The sequence below is a fragment of the Python bivittatus genome, unplaced genomic scaffold, assembly GCF_059951505.1.
Source record: "Python bivittatus isolate LINGU-HERP-01145 unplaced genomic scaffold, Pbiv_v1 ctg000080_np1212, whole genome shotgun sequence".
NCBI classification, from domain to species: domain Eukaryota; kingdom Metazoa; phylum Chordata; class Lepidosauria; order Squamata; family Pythonidae; genus Python; species Python bivittatus.
In genome coordinates, this window is record NW_028277035.1 from 23,485,542 (window position 1) to 23,503,617 (window position 18,076).

The 18,076-nt window shown below is 39.3% G+C and overlaps 1 protein-coding gene across 1 annotated transcript in view; it reads left to right on the top strand.

Moving 5' to 3' along the window:
- The window catches only part of ERGIC1 (endoplasmic reticulum-golgi intermediate compartment 1), a 98,887-nt gene that overhangs the window by 41,010 nt on the left and 39,801 nt on the right, over positions 1-18,076 (top strand). The window contains exon 3 of the mRNA XM_007425877.4: positions 8,017-8,089. Within this exon, the coding sequence (XP_007425939.1) occupies positions 8,017-8,089 (73 nt within the window). The remainder of the gene's footprint in view (positions 1-8,016; positions 8,090-18,076) is intronic.

Sequence of the window (18,076 nt, forward strand, 5' to 3'; positions counted from 1 at the left end):
CGTGTGGTTCTGGGATTTTTGCTCACCGTTCTTGTGATCATTTTGACCCCACAGGGTGAGATCTTGCATGGAGCCCCAGATCAAGGGAGATTATCAGTGGTCTTGTATGTCTTCCATTTTCTAATTATTGCTCCCACAGTTGATTTCTTCACACCAAGCTGCTTGCCTATTGCAGATTCAGTCTTCCCAGCCTGGTGCAGGTCTACAATTTTGTTTCTTGTGTCCTTCGACAGGTCTTTGGTCTTGGCCATAGTGGAGTTTGGAGTGTGACTGTTTGAGGTTGTGGACAGGTGTCTTTTATACTGATAACAAGGTCAAACAGGTGCCATTACTACAGGTAACGAGTGGAGGACAGAGGAGCCTCTTAAAGAAGTAGTTACAGGTCTGTGAGAGCCAGACATCTTGCTTGTTTGTAGGTGACCAAATACTTATTTTCCACCATGATTTGCAAATAAATTCTTTAAAAATCAGACAATGTGATTTTCTGGATTTTTTCCCCCATTTTGTCTCTCATAGTTGAGGTATACCTATGATGAAAATTACAGGCCTCTCTCATCTTTTTAAGTGGGAGAACTTGCACAATTGGTGGCTGACTAAATAGTTTTTTGCCCCACTGTATAGTTTACATTCATAATGGACCTTCAAGATACTTTTATTATGAAACTAATTGGAATAATTTACTTCTAAAATATGATGGTTTACTGTAAAACTTTGTATTCCTTTGGTGCTCAAACCCTTCTATGCAATATCAGATAATAGAGATCAGACTATCTCTATTTAATAGTCCTTTCCCCCTTTTGAGGGGGGGGGATAGAATCAGAGTCTCCAAGTTCCATTACAGTTAGTTGGATTTGGTTGGACGGCACAAGAAACTGTGTCCAGAAAATGAATTCAGAGAATCTATATATTGATATAGCGCTTCTTGACATCCAAATCATGTAATATGCTGTTAACTAGCATGCATTTATCTTCATAATAAAGTATCATACATATATTTTGCATGGATTTCCTCTCCTCCAATCAATTTAAAGTGAACATGTGTTGTATACGGGAAGTTGTATAGTGTGAAATCTCATGAGGAGCTTTAAATTTTGCCATAGGTCTCATGCTTTCCCCTAGATAGATTAAAATGCTGTTTTAATTATAAAGATGATTCTAAAAAACAACCAGATTGAACAAGTGAACAGCAGAGCTTCTTAACATAAACCTAATGAAAAATAAGTCTGTATTGAATTTCTCTGGAACATTACTCTCCCACCCTTGTATCAATTGCACAGAGATAATTGTCTATTCATAGCCCTTAAGTCAGACCTTGGTCAATATTTTTATCTCTGCTTCTTATGAGCTAAACACTTTTCTCTCAGTGAATTTGTTCCACTGTCTCCAGTGATAGATCTGGGTTCTTTTTTTAATTTCTATTAAGTTGTTGGAGAAGTGAACATCTATGACAGGAAGTCTAATGGTTTGACTGCCCTCCTCAACCACCTTAGAAGTGTGGTTCACACCAAAGAGCTATCTAGTACAGTACAGCCTTCTTGTTCACATAGTAGCTGGTTAAAAGCCGTTGGGAAACCTACAGCAGCACATGAAAATAAAGGTATCCTTTGTGTTCACTAATATCTGTTGAGACTCATTGCCTTTAATATTGAGTTTAATATGTAACCATTGTGACCAGCAGCCATTAATAGATATATCCTCCATGAATATGTTTAGTCCCCAGAGTTAGCCAAGTTGGCAGCCATCACTGTATTATGTAAAACAGAACCTCATAATTTAACTATGCAATATGAGAATAAGAGCTTTGTCTGTTCTGAATCTCCTACCATTTTATTTCATAGGATGAACCTGAGTTGCCAAGTTTGAAAAACACTGGCATAGCACAACAGCTTATTACTACAATTGTTGCTGTTTAATAGTTTCCCGGAGATCCATCTTGGAGTTAGGTGAAATGCTCTTTTCCAACCTGGATGCAGCTCCCAGGATCCTTAGCCTGCATTGCTGACTGAGAGTTCTGGATGTTCCAACATATACTCATGCTACACGTTTGGCAGCTATGTAGTTATTTAACTAATCTTCTTGTTCCAACCCCAAAATAGGTGTGTTTGTTTATAGGTTGGGGAGAGGAAACCTGTTCCTTACACCAGGAAGGGGAAGCAAAACTTGGCTCTTCCTTGCCTTAGGTTACTGTGCTTCATTGTTTCAAGCGGTTTACTCCATTCCCTTACATTCTGGGTGGGCTAAAATTACCCCTTCGTATCCAATTTGTTTTTTACAAAAATACATTTATTAAAACACATGACTTCTGTTTAAGGAAAAGCGGATTTAAGAATTTTCCAGGATATGAGGTAGTATGCTGACGAAAGGAAAAAAAAGTAGGATGATATTGGGGAATATAGTTCTGGGAAAAATAAATGGGTGAACAAACTTCAGTACATGTTGGTATAATGAAATTATATTAAAAGGAGAGAGAATAGATACAGCAAGAGCAGTCAGTGGGGAGAGGATAAAATGACTCCAGGTAGAATCAAGCAGATCCTTGTATTATTACTTGGGATTTAGCTATATTTTCATTGGAGACAACACAGTGTATATTGCATCTATTTTTTAATGCTGGGTCAAGAGCTGTTATTCCAGTCAGATACCCAATCTTTCTAATCTGTGGTAGGCGAGAGTTAGAAGGATCCTGATAAACCAGTTTGTGCAAACTAATGTTCCTTCTAACCAGCTTGAAGCAATCTGTGCCTTCATTCAGGTATATGGAAAAGGATATGTCACCATATGCTTTTTCCTTCTTTGTGTGGTTTGTCAAGTATGAAACAATTTTTCTTCCTCAGAATCCTTGTATATTTCCTTCACTTCTGCCTCAAGTTTAATAACGTTCTGATTTCTTTAAATCAACTATAATGTTATGGGCATGGGCATTCTCTGCCTGAAAGAAGCCTCACATTTTGATCCTATTCAACTGAATTCCTGTAAAGGAATGTTAGTTGCAAATTCTTGCCCAAGGAATAATTTGTGGAACAGTGACAGACTTTATCAGTCATTTAGTTTCTGAAATAGGCATTCAGTCTTGGTAAAAATTTCATATTTTGACCCTTATATTTCCTGGAATATATGGGTAATTGGCTTGTGAGAATTATTAAGCTGTTAGATTGTAACTCATATTTCATGTTTTTCTTGGTTTAAATGGTATTTTTCACTTAGGTTGAAATTCATAGAATAAGTACCATCCATTGCTGTTTCTTATCTCAGGTTTATTAAAGGTTCTTGGTTGTGGCTGTAACAATATACTAATGTGTCTCCAATTGATCTGGCAAGTCTGCTGTGGTACTGCCCAATTCTGTCCATGGGTTCTGCAGTGCTATTTGGCTGCACTGAGCCAGCTTCTTTATGTGTTTTTTTTTTCCTAATGGGTAGGTGGACCAATTGACCTAAAAGTGGTTACTGCCTGAACCAAGAGGTCATGCAACTCAAAGCACCCAATAGATGGACATTACAAACACACTACTCCAGTTCCATCCATGACATGCTGTAGAGTAAGTGATCCAGGGGCCTTCCTCTACACATGGAAAGTGGACACAGGGCCTTCCTCTGAATTCACAATTACTCTATATACAAAGAAGATTGGAACCCCTGCAGCTGCCTTATTCACTGTATTTTGATGTATGCACATAGGCATACACAGACATCTCCCTTTTTCAAACTCCAGCTCTTCAACAACACTTATCTAGTGACTGCATCTGAACTGCATAAATCCAGATGGCCAATAGATGGCAATGGAGAGATGTCAAAAATTAATATTTTCTATTACCCAGTAGTTGATTGGGTGGTTGGTTGACAGGTTGATAATCTTTCTGGGGGAAAAAATTGATGTACCTGAGAGCACTCCACAGCCTAACACCTCTCTCAGGTACCCCAAAACTCTCAAAAACATGTATACAGTGACTGCATCCAGGCAGCAGATATCTGGATGACCTCTATGTTGCAGTCAAGAAAGATGAGCTCTTGACTGCCATCTACTGGTTCTTAGGTTAATAGGTTAACAGTCCTTTAGGGAGGGAAGGGAGGGAGGGGCCACTCAAGCTTTATAAGCACCACCCCAACATCCACTTTGTATGGCCGTTGGTGCCAACTTTTCCCAAAGAGACTTTTGAATTTCAGCCAGATAAAATCACCTATCACAGTCCTTACAGCATTGCATGGTATAGCCTTACAGACAGGAGCACAACATAGTTGTGTTCTGGATGTACAGTAAGGGCATGCTGTTGGGACAGCAAGATTTAGAATAATAGGAGTCCCTCCCAGCTCCAGGATGAGAGAAAAGTATGGAAAAGTGGCTATGCAAGTGAGCCCAGCAACTTGCTTCTGACATCTAACAACCATTGAGCAAATACGTAGAAGGCAGTTTTGGTGCACAGCTGTTTTAGAAAAATGGTACTCCTTTCTTGATTGCAGAAAACTTAATCCTCTTGGACAAATGTTCCATAATGACCAAACAAGGACTGCTGTGATAGAACAACGTTTCAGGAGCAAGAACTTGTGATGAAGATGGATATTGGAATGTCCTGACATTGTGTTTGATGAATGAATAGAATCACATGGTGCTTAGATGTTCCCCTCTCCCAATACTGTGGCGTGAAGCATTTCTTCTTTGCCTATTCCATGGTGATTCAGCATGGAGTCAGGATGTGGAGAATGTTTGCTTTAATTCATCAATAAATACCAACCTTGCCTCTTTCACTTAGACTAACACGTACTGATTTTGCCACACCCTCACTGCTTGCATTTGAGTCTGCTCCCTTCATTCACAGTAGTCATTGTTCTGTGACTGCTTTTGAAATGCATGGGGTTGTATATATAGAGCAGTGTTTCTCAATCTTGGCAACTTTAGGATATCTGGACTTCAACTCCCAGTATTCCCCAGTTCAAACATCTTAAAGTTGCTAAGGCTGAGAAACACTGATATAGAGAGATGTCTAATAGTATACCAAAGCTGGTCAGAAACCCAGAGATTTGCAGTTTCCTTCTCAACAGAATGTAGATAAAATCCAAGTGCAGACAAAATATAATTAAATCAGAATTATAGGGATCTGCTTTAATACTAGCTTGGGAAGAACTGTGGTATAGAGAATGGATCCAGTCTCATTTTTTATACTTAATTTTGTGGCGAAAATAGCAAACTAAAGCTTGGTTAGTTGCTGAGGCATGTGCAAGAAAGTCCCCCATGCTACATAGTGTAAACTCGATCAACATTGGCTTAGAATTAAAATGTTTCCATTGTAGCTCAGTTCAAAGCTGGTATTAATAGGCTTTTTATCAGTCAGTATCATCTGTCAAAGTCTTACATGCTTTTTTCAACATCCAAGGAGTCAGTTCCAGTTGATGGAGAACACGGATTAGAAAAAGTGATTGTGCTCATGTCTTGCTCCATTAGACATCTTGATGTCTGCAGAAAAATGGTTTATATATTTTCAGAACTGGGTTCCTATCTCCCTGACCATCTCCTGAGCCTCTCTTCTTACTTTGTCCACCACTTTAGTAGCCATAATATCTCATTTCTGGAATTCACTCACCAAAGGAGCTCATGTAGGATATTCCATGTTACCCTCTAGGAACCAGCAAAAACAAACCTTTTTACTTCTCTAGACCTTTTATTAACTGTTTTGATGTCTTAATTATTATAAATACTGAGTGGTTCCTGTATTATTTCGACTTCATCTGGTTTATTGATTTTATTATTGTGTTACTTTTTATGATGTTATTGGAAACCATCTTGGGATAATTTTGATGAAAACATGTATACATTTTTAAAATAAAATTCTTTTTGCAACAAAGATTTTTTTTCTAATGGGGCAGCTGAGCAATAGGAGGCAAAGGGAAAGGAGCAAAAATTGCCTGGAAGAGTACCATTCTCCTCACGGCAGATCATTTCTCCCCCCCCCTTTGGGGGGGGGCTTGTACATCTCTACTATGTTGCATCCTCTGCTTTCCTGTCTTTTATGCCTGGCACTTGCATTGCCAGGCTCCAAATGCTTGAGAAGGGATTGAATGAAGCTAGCCTCACAGATACAGGCTGAGCTGTATTTGGAAGGACCAGTGGCAAGAGGTTCTTCTCTCTCCCCTCCTCTTTCTTTAATCACACTGCAGATGGGAGAGAATGTTCTGCTCCACTCCTGTGGAGTTCTATTAAAAAGCTTCTTGCTTCATCTTCCATCAAGATCTCAGCAGGATGTAAGAAAGTCCTATTGCATGTGATAATCCTTTGAAAGACATCCTTTGGAACACACAGAAGTGTATACAGATCATCTCCTTTTGAATTGTTAAAGTAGCCTCATCTTTTTCTAAGCTTGTATGGCTACTTCAGAAGTTGTTCCCACTTGTTTCCTGTGCCACTTCATGTGTGAAGACAACTGAGAACAGCTTCCAAAGCAGCTGTACAAACTTCGAAAAAGACCTGGCTTTTTTATCAGTTTGAAAAGAGGTACTTTGCATATGCTACCACATATCCTGAAATCCTTTCAAAAGACTTGCATAGTCCTGTTACGTGATGCTATAGCAATAATTTAAGAAGCAGTTTGAAAATTATTATTTTTTAAATATAAGTTTAAAAATGGCAGCTGCTGCAAAAGATTTGGTGATCTGTTTGGAGTTATGATAGGCTTCGTCATTTGAATTTTATTTATCTATATTTATAGACTGTTTCCTATGATGAAAAATTTCAAACCTTTATAATAAAAACAGCAAAAAATATATAGTAATTCATTCAAACAATTTAAAACAATATGCAATAAAAATAATACACATTTATTAAAACATATGGGAAAGAAAAAAATGCTCAACTGCTACTAGTATGGATGGAACATAGCAGAGGAATATACACAGGCTAGGCACAATGTTTCTGTTAGTGTTGTAAATCAATTGTGTTCAATTGGAAACTTATAGTGGAAGATATATCTAGCACCAGCTGTAATTCACAGGCACCTAGCTTAGTGGGCAAACAGTTTCAGTGAAGAGCTCATGCAAGCATGCCACCCAGAGTTATACTGGTTAAAATAGATGGTCATATAAATTTGTTTAATAAAATAAATAAGAAATAAGAAACACTTTTGGCTTAGTCTTTTCAAACAGAAAACAAGGTTGTTTAGAATAAGAGTACTCTAAATGGAGCACGTTCTGCTTTTCTTTTCTTTTTTTGAGACACAAAGAAGAAATGATGGTGAAAGAAGAAATAGATAAAGCAATTGCAATGGACAGAGTAGTAGTAGTTGAACTTGGCTATAGTTTTCTGCTCGCTTATGAATCATGTTTTCTGTTTGTTTTTCAGGACAGAGTGATTTATTTCAACCTTTACACTTTAGAGGGTGGTTGTAAGGAAAAATGGAATATCATCTTGATTCATCTTAAGAAAATCCAGGATAAAGGAAGAGGCATAGTTGAATAAAAACATCTTATACTTAATATTTCTTAACGCTGATTTCATGGCATTAAACATCTGTGTTTTATTATCTTGATGATCATCCATTTTCATTCTGTTTATGTAATGCAGTATTTTAAACCAACTTTTATAGCAGAATGTTTAAAAAAGGGCTTTTTATTCATATTTATTTGGGTGCCAGAACGTAGTTCTAAATCACTTGAGAGTGCATTCTCCATGCAGCCAACTTTAAGACTCCACATAGCTTTGTGATACCTGTTCTAATACTTAACTATACTGGAAGGACAAGTGATTTCCATCAGCCTCAGGGATTCTATAGGAGGTGGGAAAAAACTTTGATTTTACATTTGGGGTTTGGGGAAGTATTTCCATACTACAAAGCAATATTTAAATACAGAAGGCAAATTGAGATCTAGGATAGAAAAATCAGGAAATATTTTTGAGGACAGTCTCTAGCAGCTGTGCTGAAACATCCAAGCAGTTGAGTTGCCATTATGGAATCAAGGTGGTTGGGGGGAAAAACTTTCAGATTTTTGAGGAAGGAGTGGAACTTAACTTTCATTTACCCATGTCTTTTCCAGTCTCTGTCTGCTGCTGTTTCTTCATACTGTTTCTCTTCCTGTCTGAGCTTACTGGTTTCATAGCCACTGAAATGTAAGTACAAGCCATTTTTAAAAAGTATATAACCTTCTTCTCTGATGGTAAACTTTTGCATGGGAAGAAGGACTGCCTGTATGTAATATATATGTCTCTGGAAGCCTGAATTTGATCATGTAGACTTGAATGAAAGAAGAAAAAAGCATTTTAACCAGAATATGATTTAAATTAGGCAAGAACTGGTTCTGACAATGTTACCATGTTTGTAGAATTATAAAGGGGCCGTGTAAGGCAGAATTCATGCTGATAATAGACATTGTAGTCAAATATCTCTGCAGACCAAAGCTATCCTGACAACCAGTTCTGTTGCAAAAGGTCCTGGGTGTTGTTTCTTTAGTATCAATAGATATATTTGGTGCAGACCTGCTCTAAGGCACACCCCTGTTCTTCTACCTGAGATCTGAGCACCAGGTTAGCCCTCTCCTGGGCCCTCCAATTGCAGGTTTCAACACCCAGGTGCACATATAGAAACTCTCTTGACAGAGCAGAGATGCATATAAATGCTGGGTCTTGTCTGTCTTTGTCTTGGAACCAAACCATTTTCCCCTCCCCACCTACTCACTGTCCAGCCTCCCATTGGCTGCCCTCTTTCAATCAGCAAACAGGATTAGGTGACTCTCATTTTAGCCATAGCAGTTTTGTATTATCCTAGTTATTTCTAAGACAAACTAGAATTCCTCTGAAAAGCACTCTCATCGCAATGCAGAAAGCCGTCAAGGAGCCCCTCTTGCTGTTCTTGAAGGTACAACAGAGCAACATAACTGCTTTGCACAAACTGGACTGAACCAGCTAGATAAATCCCAAAGTTTAACCACTTGCATAGGGGGTGCAAGAGCTCGGGATGACCAAGTGAAAAGCAAAGAGTCTCAGAGTAGGCAAGTCCATTTTCTTAACACAAGTGCAGGTGTCTTCCAGAATTCTGTTTGGGGGGAAAAAGCAGAAAAAAATTCATTATTGTGAGAGGGCAGGAGAAAAACATCTAAGGTTTAGTCTCTGGCTTTTGGCTGCTGCTGCTAAACACCAAGTCAGCCTGTAATAAAGCCTCACTCATTTGTGATTCAATTGTGGATGAGAGGACTGATCTGGCGTGTATTACCAAGAACTGGCTGGATCCTGAAGGGGGAGTCCACCTCTTGGAAATGTGGCCAGCTGGGTTTCGGATGTGGCATCAGCTGAGAACTCAGGCAGGGGTGGAGGTGTAGTGATTGTCTTCCGGGAGTTTCTTATGGCTTTCAGGGGTGCTGCTCCACAAGTTACCAGATGTGAGACCCTGTTCATTAAGTAGGGCTCTAGGGATCAGTTGGAACTGTTGCTACTGCATCAGCCTCCCTGCTGCATAGCGACTTTTCTGCCTGAGCTCCTTGACTCTGTCTTGGGGTTGGCAGTGGAGTTTCCCAGGCCTACAGTGCTGGGGGACTTCAATCTGCCTTCTCTGGGAGTGGGGTCTGAGGTGACTCAGGAGTTCATGGTCACCATGACAACCATGGGCCTATCCCAGGTCATCCAGGGCCCGACATGGGACAGCAGTCACACACCTGATCTGGTTTTCATGTTGGAGCAATGGCAATGTGATTTGGAATTGGGGGAGCTCTCTGTGGCCCCCGTCATGGTCAGATCACACCCTGATAATTATGAGATTCTCTGGTGCTGCCCCCTGCCTGCAGAGAGGCAGGATGTATTAGATCGGTCTGCCTTCAGTGACAGATAGATCCAGAGGGAGGTGGAGATTGTTTCTGTTGGTCTGCTGCATAGCCTGACTGAGGCCTTGGTCGTCGCTTGGAATGACAGGGTGGCCAAGGCTTTGGATCCAATCATGCCCATGTGACCTCTCCCCTCCCATGGATCCCATCACTCTCCATAGTTTATGGAAGAGTTGAGGAAGATGAAATGGGTGAAGAGATGCCTATAGCATTGTTGGTGGTCAATGAAGGATGAACTCAACTGAACATGGGTTAGAGCCACTATTAAGGCCTACCTTGTAGTGGTAAGGGCGGTGAAGCATCAATACTTCTCCACCCTTATTGTATCTATGGTTAGGCCCTGTTTAGTGTAACGTGAGTCCTCTTTACCTACATGGCCACACAGAGGAATTTGCAGAGCAAATTTGGTGTAGTAGTTAAGGTGCTGGCTTAGAAACCAGGAGACTATGAGTTCTAGGCTCCCTTAGGCATGAAAGCTGCCTAGGTAATTTTGGGCCAGTTACTTTCTCTCAGCCCAACCCACCTTACAGAATTTTGTTGTGGGGAAAATAAGGGATGGGAGCATTAAATATGTTTGCCACCTTGAGTTGACACACAGTCACACAGACACACACATAAATAAATAAAGCAGAATAAAAATATCATGTTGGACAAAATCACTTGAATTAGATGCCAGCCTTGTTGCGGGTCTTGTGGAGATACCTCGGGCACAGTCTTGCCCTGTTACCTGGGAACAGTCTGAACCTGTTGGGCTTGAGGAAGTGGACAGGGTCTTTATGACTGTGAGCTCAGCCACCTGCTCATTAGATCCATGTCCCTCCTGGCTAGCTAAGGCTGCCTGACAGGTGATGTGCAGTTGGGTTCTGCAAAGAGGTGTTGGTTTGCCGCCTCCTCAAGAAGCCATTGCTAGATCCCACTATACTGGATAATTTTTGTTCAGTATCCCATCTCCCTTTCTTAGGGAAGGTTGTGGAGAAGGTGGTCACACAGCAGCTTCAGTGGACCCTGGATGAAGCGGATTATCTGGACTCCTTTCAATCAGGATTCAGGCCTGGGCATGGGACTGGAACAGTATTGATCACACTTTTGGATGACCTCTGGCAGCAGTGAGATGGCAGTAATGCATCCATCCTGACTCTACTTGATCTCTCAGTACCCTTTGATACCATTGACCATGGTATCCTCCTGGATTGGCTCTGCAGGTTGGGAGTGGGTGGCACTGTATTGTGCTGGTTCTCTTCCTTCCTAAGGGGTCGATTCCAGTTGCTGTTGATTGGGGCCCCTACAGTGTGGGGTTCACAGGGTTCGGTACTGTCCCTACTGCTATTTAGCATCTATATGAAGCCGCTGAGTGAGATCCATCTCCATGGGATGAGGTATCATCACCCAGTTATACATCTCCCTGGTGAACTAAAGAAAGCTGTTGATACCCTGTCTCAGTGCCTGGAGGCTGTGGGTTCTGTATGGGAACAACAAGCTTCAACTGAACCCTGGAAAGACTGAGTGGCTTTGGGTTTTGGGGCCTTCTGGATCTGGGAATTTACCATCTTTGGTGCTGGATGGGGTTGCACTGCCTAAACAGACCCTGTGCACAATCTGGGAGTCCTTCTGGACTCACGACTCCTGCTTAAAGACCAGGTGGCAGTTGTGGCTAGGAGAGTCTTTGTGCAACTTATTGTTGTGCTGCAGTTGTACCCGTTCCTGGATCAGGAGGCTCTACTCTCAGTTACTCATGCCCTGATCACTTCCCAAAATACGTTACAAACTATTGTAATGTGCTCTACATGGGGCTGCCCTTGAAGAGTATCCAGAAGCTCCAGCTGGTGCAGAATGCAGTGATCCTATCTGCTAAGAATTTTTATCTGACAGGAGTCAGGTGTTGAGCCTTTTCTGCCATGGCACCCGCCCTATGAATTGGCTCCAACCCTACTGATTTTCTGGAAATCCCTTAAAATTTGATTGTGTCAGCAGGCTTGGGAACCTCATGGAAATAGGGAGTCTGTGAAATAGCTATGTTGCATGTAAGACCCTGAAGGCACTCTCCATGGTTTTTAGTTATATTTATGTGTTAATTGTTCAATGGTTTTTAAAGTTCTATTTTTAATTGTTTTGTTTTTATTGTACGCTGCCCAGAGTCACATTTGTGAGATGGGTGGCTATATAAATTTGATAAATAAATAAGGTTTAAACCCTACAGGCACACTCATTCTTTCTTGTACCCAGGCACATGTGTGTGTGCACATGCACAGTTAGATTCTCATATTCTGCAGTAATTGATCTTCATAGATAAGACATTTACAATAAAGCTTTGATCTAACTATGCTCAGTTCTCGAAGACTCTGTTGTGAGCTAGTTCCTGAAGGTAGTTGTCAAGTTGTGCTGGTGGAGTCTGACAGGAACAAGCAGATCTAGATCTACACTATATTTTTTATATTGACACATTGCAAGTCTGTAAGTAGAGAGAACAGCTAATCTTTTCCTTTGTGTTGCTTGTGCTCTTCTGTTTGTTTCTTTGTTTAAAACATTTGTATTCTTCAGTCTGAAAAGTGATAAGGTTGCTTACTGGGTGATAAAAACAAGAGAGACCTGTACTCAGACTTACAAGAGAGAAGGCAAAGGGACTGGAAGGAAAAATCATAAGAGAACTTGGAGTTTTCAGTATTTGAAGATTCATAGCGGACAAGTCTCATGAAAAATGGGCTGTTTAGGGTGGCCCAAACATTCCCCTTCTCCTTTCAAAAACAACACCACTACTGGTCTTCCTCCCAGAGCAGATTCTAAGGCTACTGGTGGCAGTAGACAGTCTACCTTGACTGATCTCCAAAAAGGTAAATAGGGTTGGACTTGATAAGGGACTTGGATGGAAGATCACCAAGAAACATTTGGGCTTTCCTTTTCAATGGAAAATTGAAAAATATTCCAGAAGAAGGTACAGCAAATCGCTGCCATACTGTTGCCATAAAACAACATGGATATGTTAATGTTCAAGCTGAGGATGACTTTACGTGAAGTGAAATGATAGGATTTAATTCCAATGCTGTAGTAACCTAGTGAGAGCATTTTTCTTTCTATATTGATGATCACTGGGTAGTAAATTGTGGGTGTATGTTGGCTTTGGAAAATCAGGAGTCAAATCAGCCTCTTTAGATGGATGCTGTGGTTCCACACAGCAAAATGAGATCTCTACCAAATGACTCAAACCACCTATAAAGAGCTAAAGCTACAAGGTCATGAATGACAGTGCCCAGCTCTGAGTTACATATAACAAAAGAAAGGACCTCTTTTAATTGATGGTGATGAAAGTAAGATAAACATTTATGAATTCCCCACATGCTTACCTGATATTTTGACCATTATGTTATATATCTGTGAAAAGTACATTTTATTTAATGATAGTGTATATTTTTATAATGTTTTTAAACTTCACATATAATTTGCCTATAAACTAATTACATTTTATACTTAAAACAATTCCTATTTCATATATACATATACATATTCATATATGAAATGGTAGCTTCCCTACCAATGGCTGCACCAGTTTTGTCACGGTAAGGAGCATATGAGCATAGAATTTCATCAGCAGGGGAGAGAGAAGGACTGTTCACTTCCATTTTGCATATGTATGTTTTTATGTAGTTGCTGGTATAAATTCCCTGAAAAAGGCCACATACTAGTGCAAAAATAGGTGGGATGGGAAAATGAAGAAGTGTGTATGTCACCATAACCTCTGAATTTTTTTTGTTGGTGGCATTTTATAAACTATTATTATAATAAGGTATAAAAAAGCCATTTATGATAGCCAAAGAAAAGGTCCCAATATTCTGAGCAATAATTCAGCATTAACATCCGAGGTGTTCCTGCCCATAAGTATTGTCAGAACAGTTTCCTCGGTTACTTGATCTTGACTGTAATGACTGCAGTATGTCACCCAATTAATCGAACTCAGAATTCTTGAAGTATCTATTCAGTGGATTGGTGCTTCCTTATTGGCATGCATTTTAGGATTCTACCTTCCCCTCCCTTTCTCCCCACACCTCCCCTCAGTATAAATCTCCATCAGTCTACCACTCTCTGCAATTGGAAAAGGTGCTATCAGACTCCTGATTTTTTTTGCCACCATAGACTAACTTGGCTCTCCTCCTACAGTGGCTATAGTCAGAAGGTATTAGGTATAAGTAATATGCGGAAGAAGAAGGAAATGATGAGACAAGAATACATGACACAAATATAGCAGCGTAGGAAATTGGCTCCATTATTTTTAAAACTGAGAGACACTCAAGGGACAAAATTACCCCTTCTGGTTTCATAGGTTAAATATAAAATAACATTTTTCTCTTTAGAGAAAATAAATCAAATTGAGAGGATGTTGTACTTCAGCATTTCAAAGATATAAATAATCCTGTTGGCATCTATTATAGATAAATCTATTATATTGTATTATTGATTTGGTATTGCTAAGTTTGGATAATCAAGAAAAGATATTAGTAGCAGAATGTCAAGCTACAATTTGAGACTATCTGATTTTGGAAATTTCACATCAGAGAAGAATACAAGATCAGGAAAAAATAGAAAGTTCCTGTTTAGAATATGCATAGATTGTGACAAAAATGAATTTTCTGGTTAGCAAAATTTAAAACATGTATATTTTTCATTCTGACTAATTACAGCAATCTAGTGGCTGTGATTGTGTTCATATTCAAGTTTTCTCCCTACTTTATTTGTAAAGTCCTAATATTTGTAAATAGGGACTGAAAAATTGGTTATCAAGCAGGGTGGTTGTTAAGTGAGTCATCATGTGACCGGACCCAATTTTATGAACATTTTATGACAGCCGTAAAGTGAATCACCATGATTGTTAAACAAATCACATGGTTGTTAAATGAGTCACATGGTTGTTAAGCAAATCCCGCTTCCCCAATGGATGTTTTTTGCTGGAAACTGGTTAAAAAGGTCGCAAATTGTGATCATGTGACCACAGGATGCTGCAACTGGTCATTAATGTGAGCTGGTTGCCAAGTGCCCCATTGCGATCACATGACTGTGGGGGTGGTGCAACAGTTTATAACAGCTGTAAGTGCGAGTACAGGTCACAAAGCACTTTTTCCGAGGCTGTCGTAACTTCAAACCATTGTTAAACGAATAGTTGTAAAGCGAGGACTACCTGTATGCTTCCTGATTATCCAATAAATGACATGCTTCATTATTGTTTACAGAAGATAATATTAAATCCCTGACATAATATTAGCGGTATAGTATGAGAGACAATCTTCACCAACCTGGTACACCTTTTAGCTGTGCTAGGCTTAAAACATCCGGCTATTAGAAGTTTTAATTTTGTTCTACTTGAGGGTATTGATCACACTGTGGTTTTACAATTGCTCTCCAAATTGTTGCTATAAACTGTTAAGTTGCTTTGGAAACGTGACAATAGTTTGAATTGTTTTGTTGCTGTTTGCTGCCTACAGGCTTTGAATTGAGCTGCACATCCTAAATAAACAAACAAACAAACAAATAAAGGCTGTTTCCTGTGATGTTCATATTGAAATAAATTATTAAAAGCTCTTTGACAAAATAAAATCATATAGGTAAATATTCCAGTCAGTAGCAAATGAACTTCCTCCTTGAAGTTCTCTTTCTACAAAGCAGAAATGAGCTTTAATTAGTGACACTTAACATGAACAAATCAAGCCTGGGTTATGAATTACTCATTGGCATCCGGTCTAGAGCATGATTAACTCACGGTGTTGCCCATGACACATAATTCTTTTGGTATTAAGCATGAGTGACTTTCTCTTGAATAGAGCACTTGAATGAATAGACTGTGGTATCAAGTCACTGAGAGGTCCTGCTTGTGTTGGGATTTGATGATGGCTGAAGTAAATAGAGGCAACTTTGCCTGTGTTTTCTGACTTTCAAAGATGTACTCTTTCAGATTTATTTACATTTGTTTTGGTAGACATTTTAGGGATTATAGTTCTTATAAGTTTTTTTCAGGCTTTTTTTTTTTTAAGTCATTCTTGTATCTGGATGACCTTATCTTCAGGCTTTTCAGTGCTCCTCTTTCCAGAGAGCTCTAGATGGGTGGGAGGAATATATATTTTGACATCCTAAAAGTATATTTAGTACAATTTATTACATTATGTGGCATTTTAAAATGATATTCTTATTTTGTTATGTTTTAGCCCTACTCTCAGTGTAAGTCCTGTTGGATCCCTGATGCTGGCTGTTTGTATTGGATAGGAAAAAAAAAAAGAATATTTAGCTTCAATTCGATTTTTTTGAAAAATACAAATTATAGGAGTGTGTGTGTGTGTGTGTGTGTGTGTGTGGAGAAACAAAGCTCCCTATCTCCAGGCTATGGTCTTAGTTGGCATCAGCCACTCCACAATCATTTATTTTTTTTACAAATGAAATATAAAACAACACTGCTTTATATTTAAGGGTGGAGCTATGTAATTATTATCATACGTAGTCTGGGCCTAAGTTTGGTAAGGATAGAGGAAGCATTTCCTGATGTAAAACTTCCTGTAAATGTATTGTCTGAGGCCTGATGTAAACATAACATTTCTTTATCTCTTAATCAGCAATTTCTTTCTTAACAAAAACACCTGTGGAAGCATCACATTACTGGTGCGGGTTTTCCTAAGTAAATGGCAGCATCAGAAGCCTCGGAATACAGACACTTTATAAGTCATTGAAATTATCAGCAGATCCCTGATTTATAATCATTGCATCTGTCTGAAAAGTTGGATGTCAGGAATTTTGTAGTAGAGCTTTCCCAAAACTAATGTGCCTTTCTTCACATTCTCTGGCAGTTTGTCAATCAGCTGATCAGTGAGCTACCTTCCAGCATGTACTTTTGAGTAGTGTAAATTATTCATCCCTGGTATATAGTGCTTTTGGGTATTCCGCTGATGAACAGTGAATTGATGGCTGGGGAACATAATAAGGCATCCCTCACCGCAGCAGGCAAGATAGGAGGTTGCCAAAGGGCACAGGGTGTCCATCCAGTTTGACAATGTCTCAGATTCTCTCCCTAGTCACAGGCAGGCAACACTGTTTAGCCAGGAGTTGTACTTTATTGCTATTATTATTTTTTAAAATTGGCCTCTGAGAGCTAAAAGAGGAGTGGTAGTGATGTAGTGGTGTCACTAGAGCACTTAACCTGTCTTTTGGAGGTTTATTTTCTTTAAAAAAGGGGAAACAGATTGCGTCAATTTTCAGCAGTGAGATCTTGGATGTTGGAGGAGGCAGGGCATGCTGCTAAGGCTTCCACCTGTACCATTGTTCAGCATATCTTTTAAAGATAACTCTAAATTAATGTGGAGCATGTGATATTTATGAAAGCTTCTAGGAATTCTAGGACAGTTAGTGATGTCACTGGATCATATTCCTCCAGAAAACCACATTATTTTATTGATATTCAGACTGAGAGACTAATGGAAAGATTAAGGGACATAGTATAAGTGTAATATATTCACCTTCAGAGCAAGAGATATTTGATTAATATGTTTTTTTCCCTCTCTTTCTATGCTTCTTATCTGTACAAAGAAAAGAAAAAGCAGCAAATAATTAAAGCAGCTTTTGCAGAAGTGCTGCTAATAAATAACTTGTAATATGGAAAGCATTACACGTATATTGTTTTCGTGATTTTACCTAGTAGTTTGTCCCTTCAGGCTTTAGATTTCTCAATTGTTTTTGCAACTGCAAATTTCCCCAAGCAAATATTTTTTTCCATCACCGTATTTGAAATATAATGCATTCTCTTAATTCTGATTAGTATGCCCTTCTGTGCAAGGAAAAGGCTTCTGCGCATTCCTTGGTCAGCAAAGGTGGGAAACAAGCAAGTTCTGGAGCGTATAAAACTAGACATATCACTGGAAGGCAAAATAATAAAATTCCACCTTACTTATTTTGGCCATGTCATGCGATCAAACTCAAGGCAGTTATGCTTGGAATGGTCAGCGGTAAAAGGAAACAAGGCCACCAAAAAACAGTGGCTAGACACCATCAAAGCTGACACCAACCAGAGCATGAAACAACTGAAAGAAGCTGTACAAGATTGGAAAATGTGGAGAGAACTGATCCATAGGATCGCCAAGAATTGGACACAATTGAACAGATAGCATCATCATCTGTGCAAGGCATAACCTTATGTCATTCTTCGTGGCACTAGCTACATGTTGAAATTACATTGATGCTTTTCTTGTGCAATTAAATAAAAGTACACAAAGTAGTGCTGTTCATGGGTAAAATGTGGCAATATAGGAATAACTACATT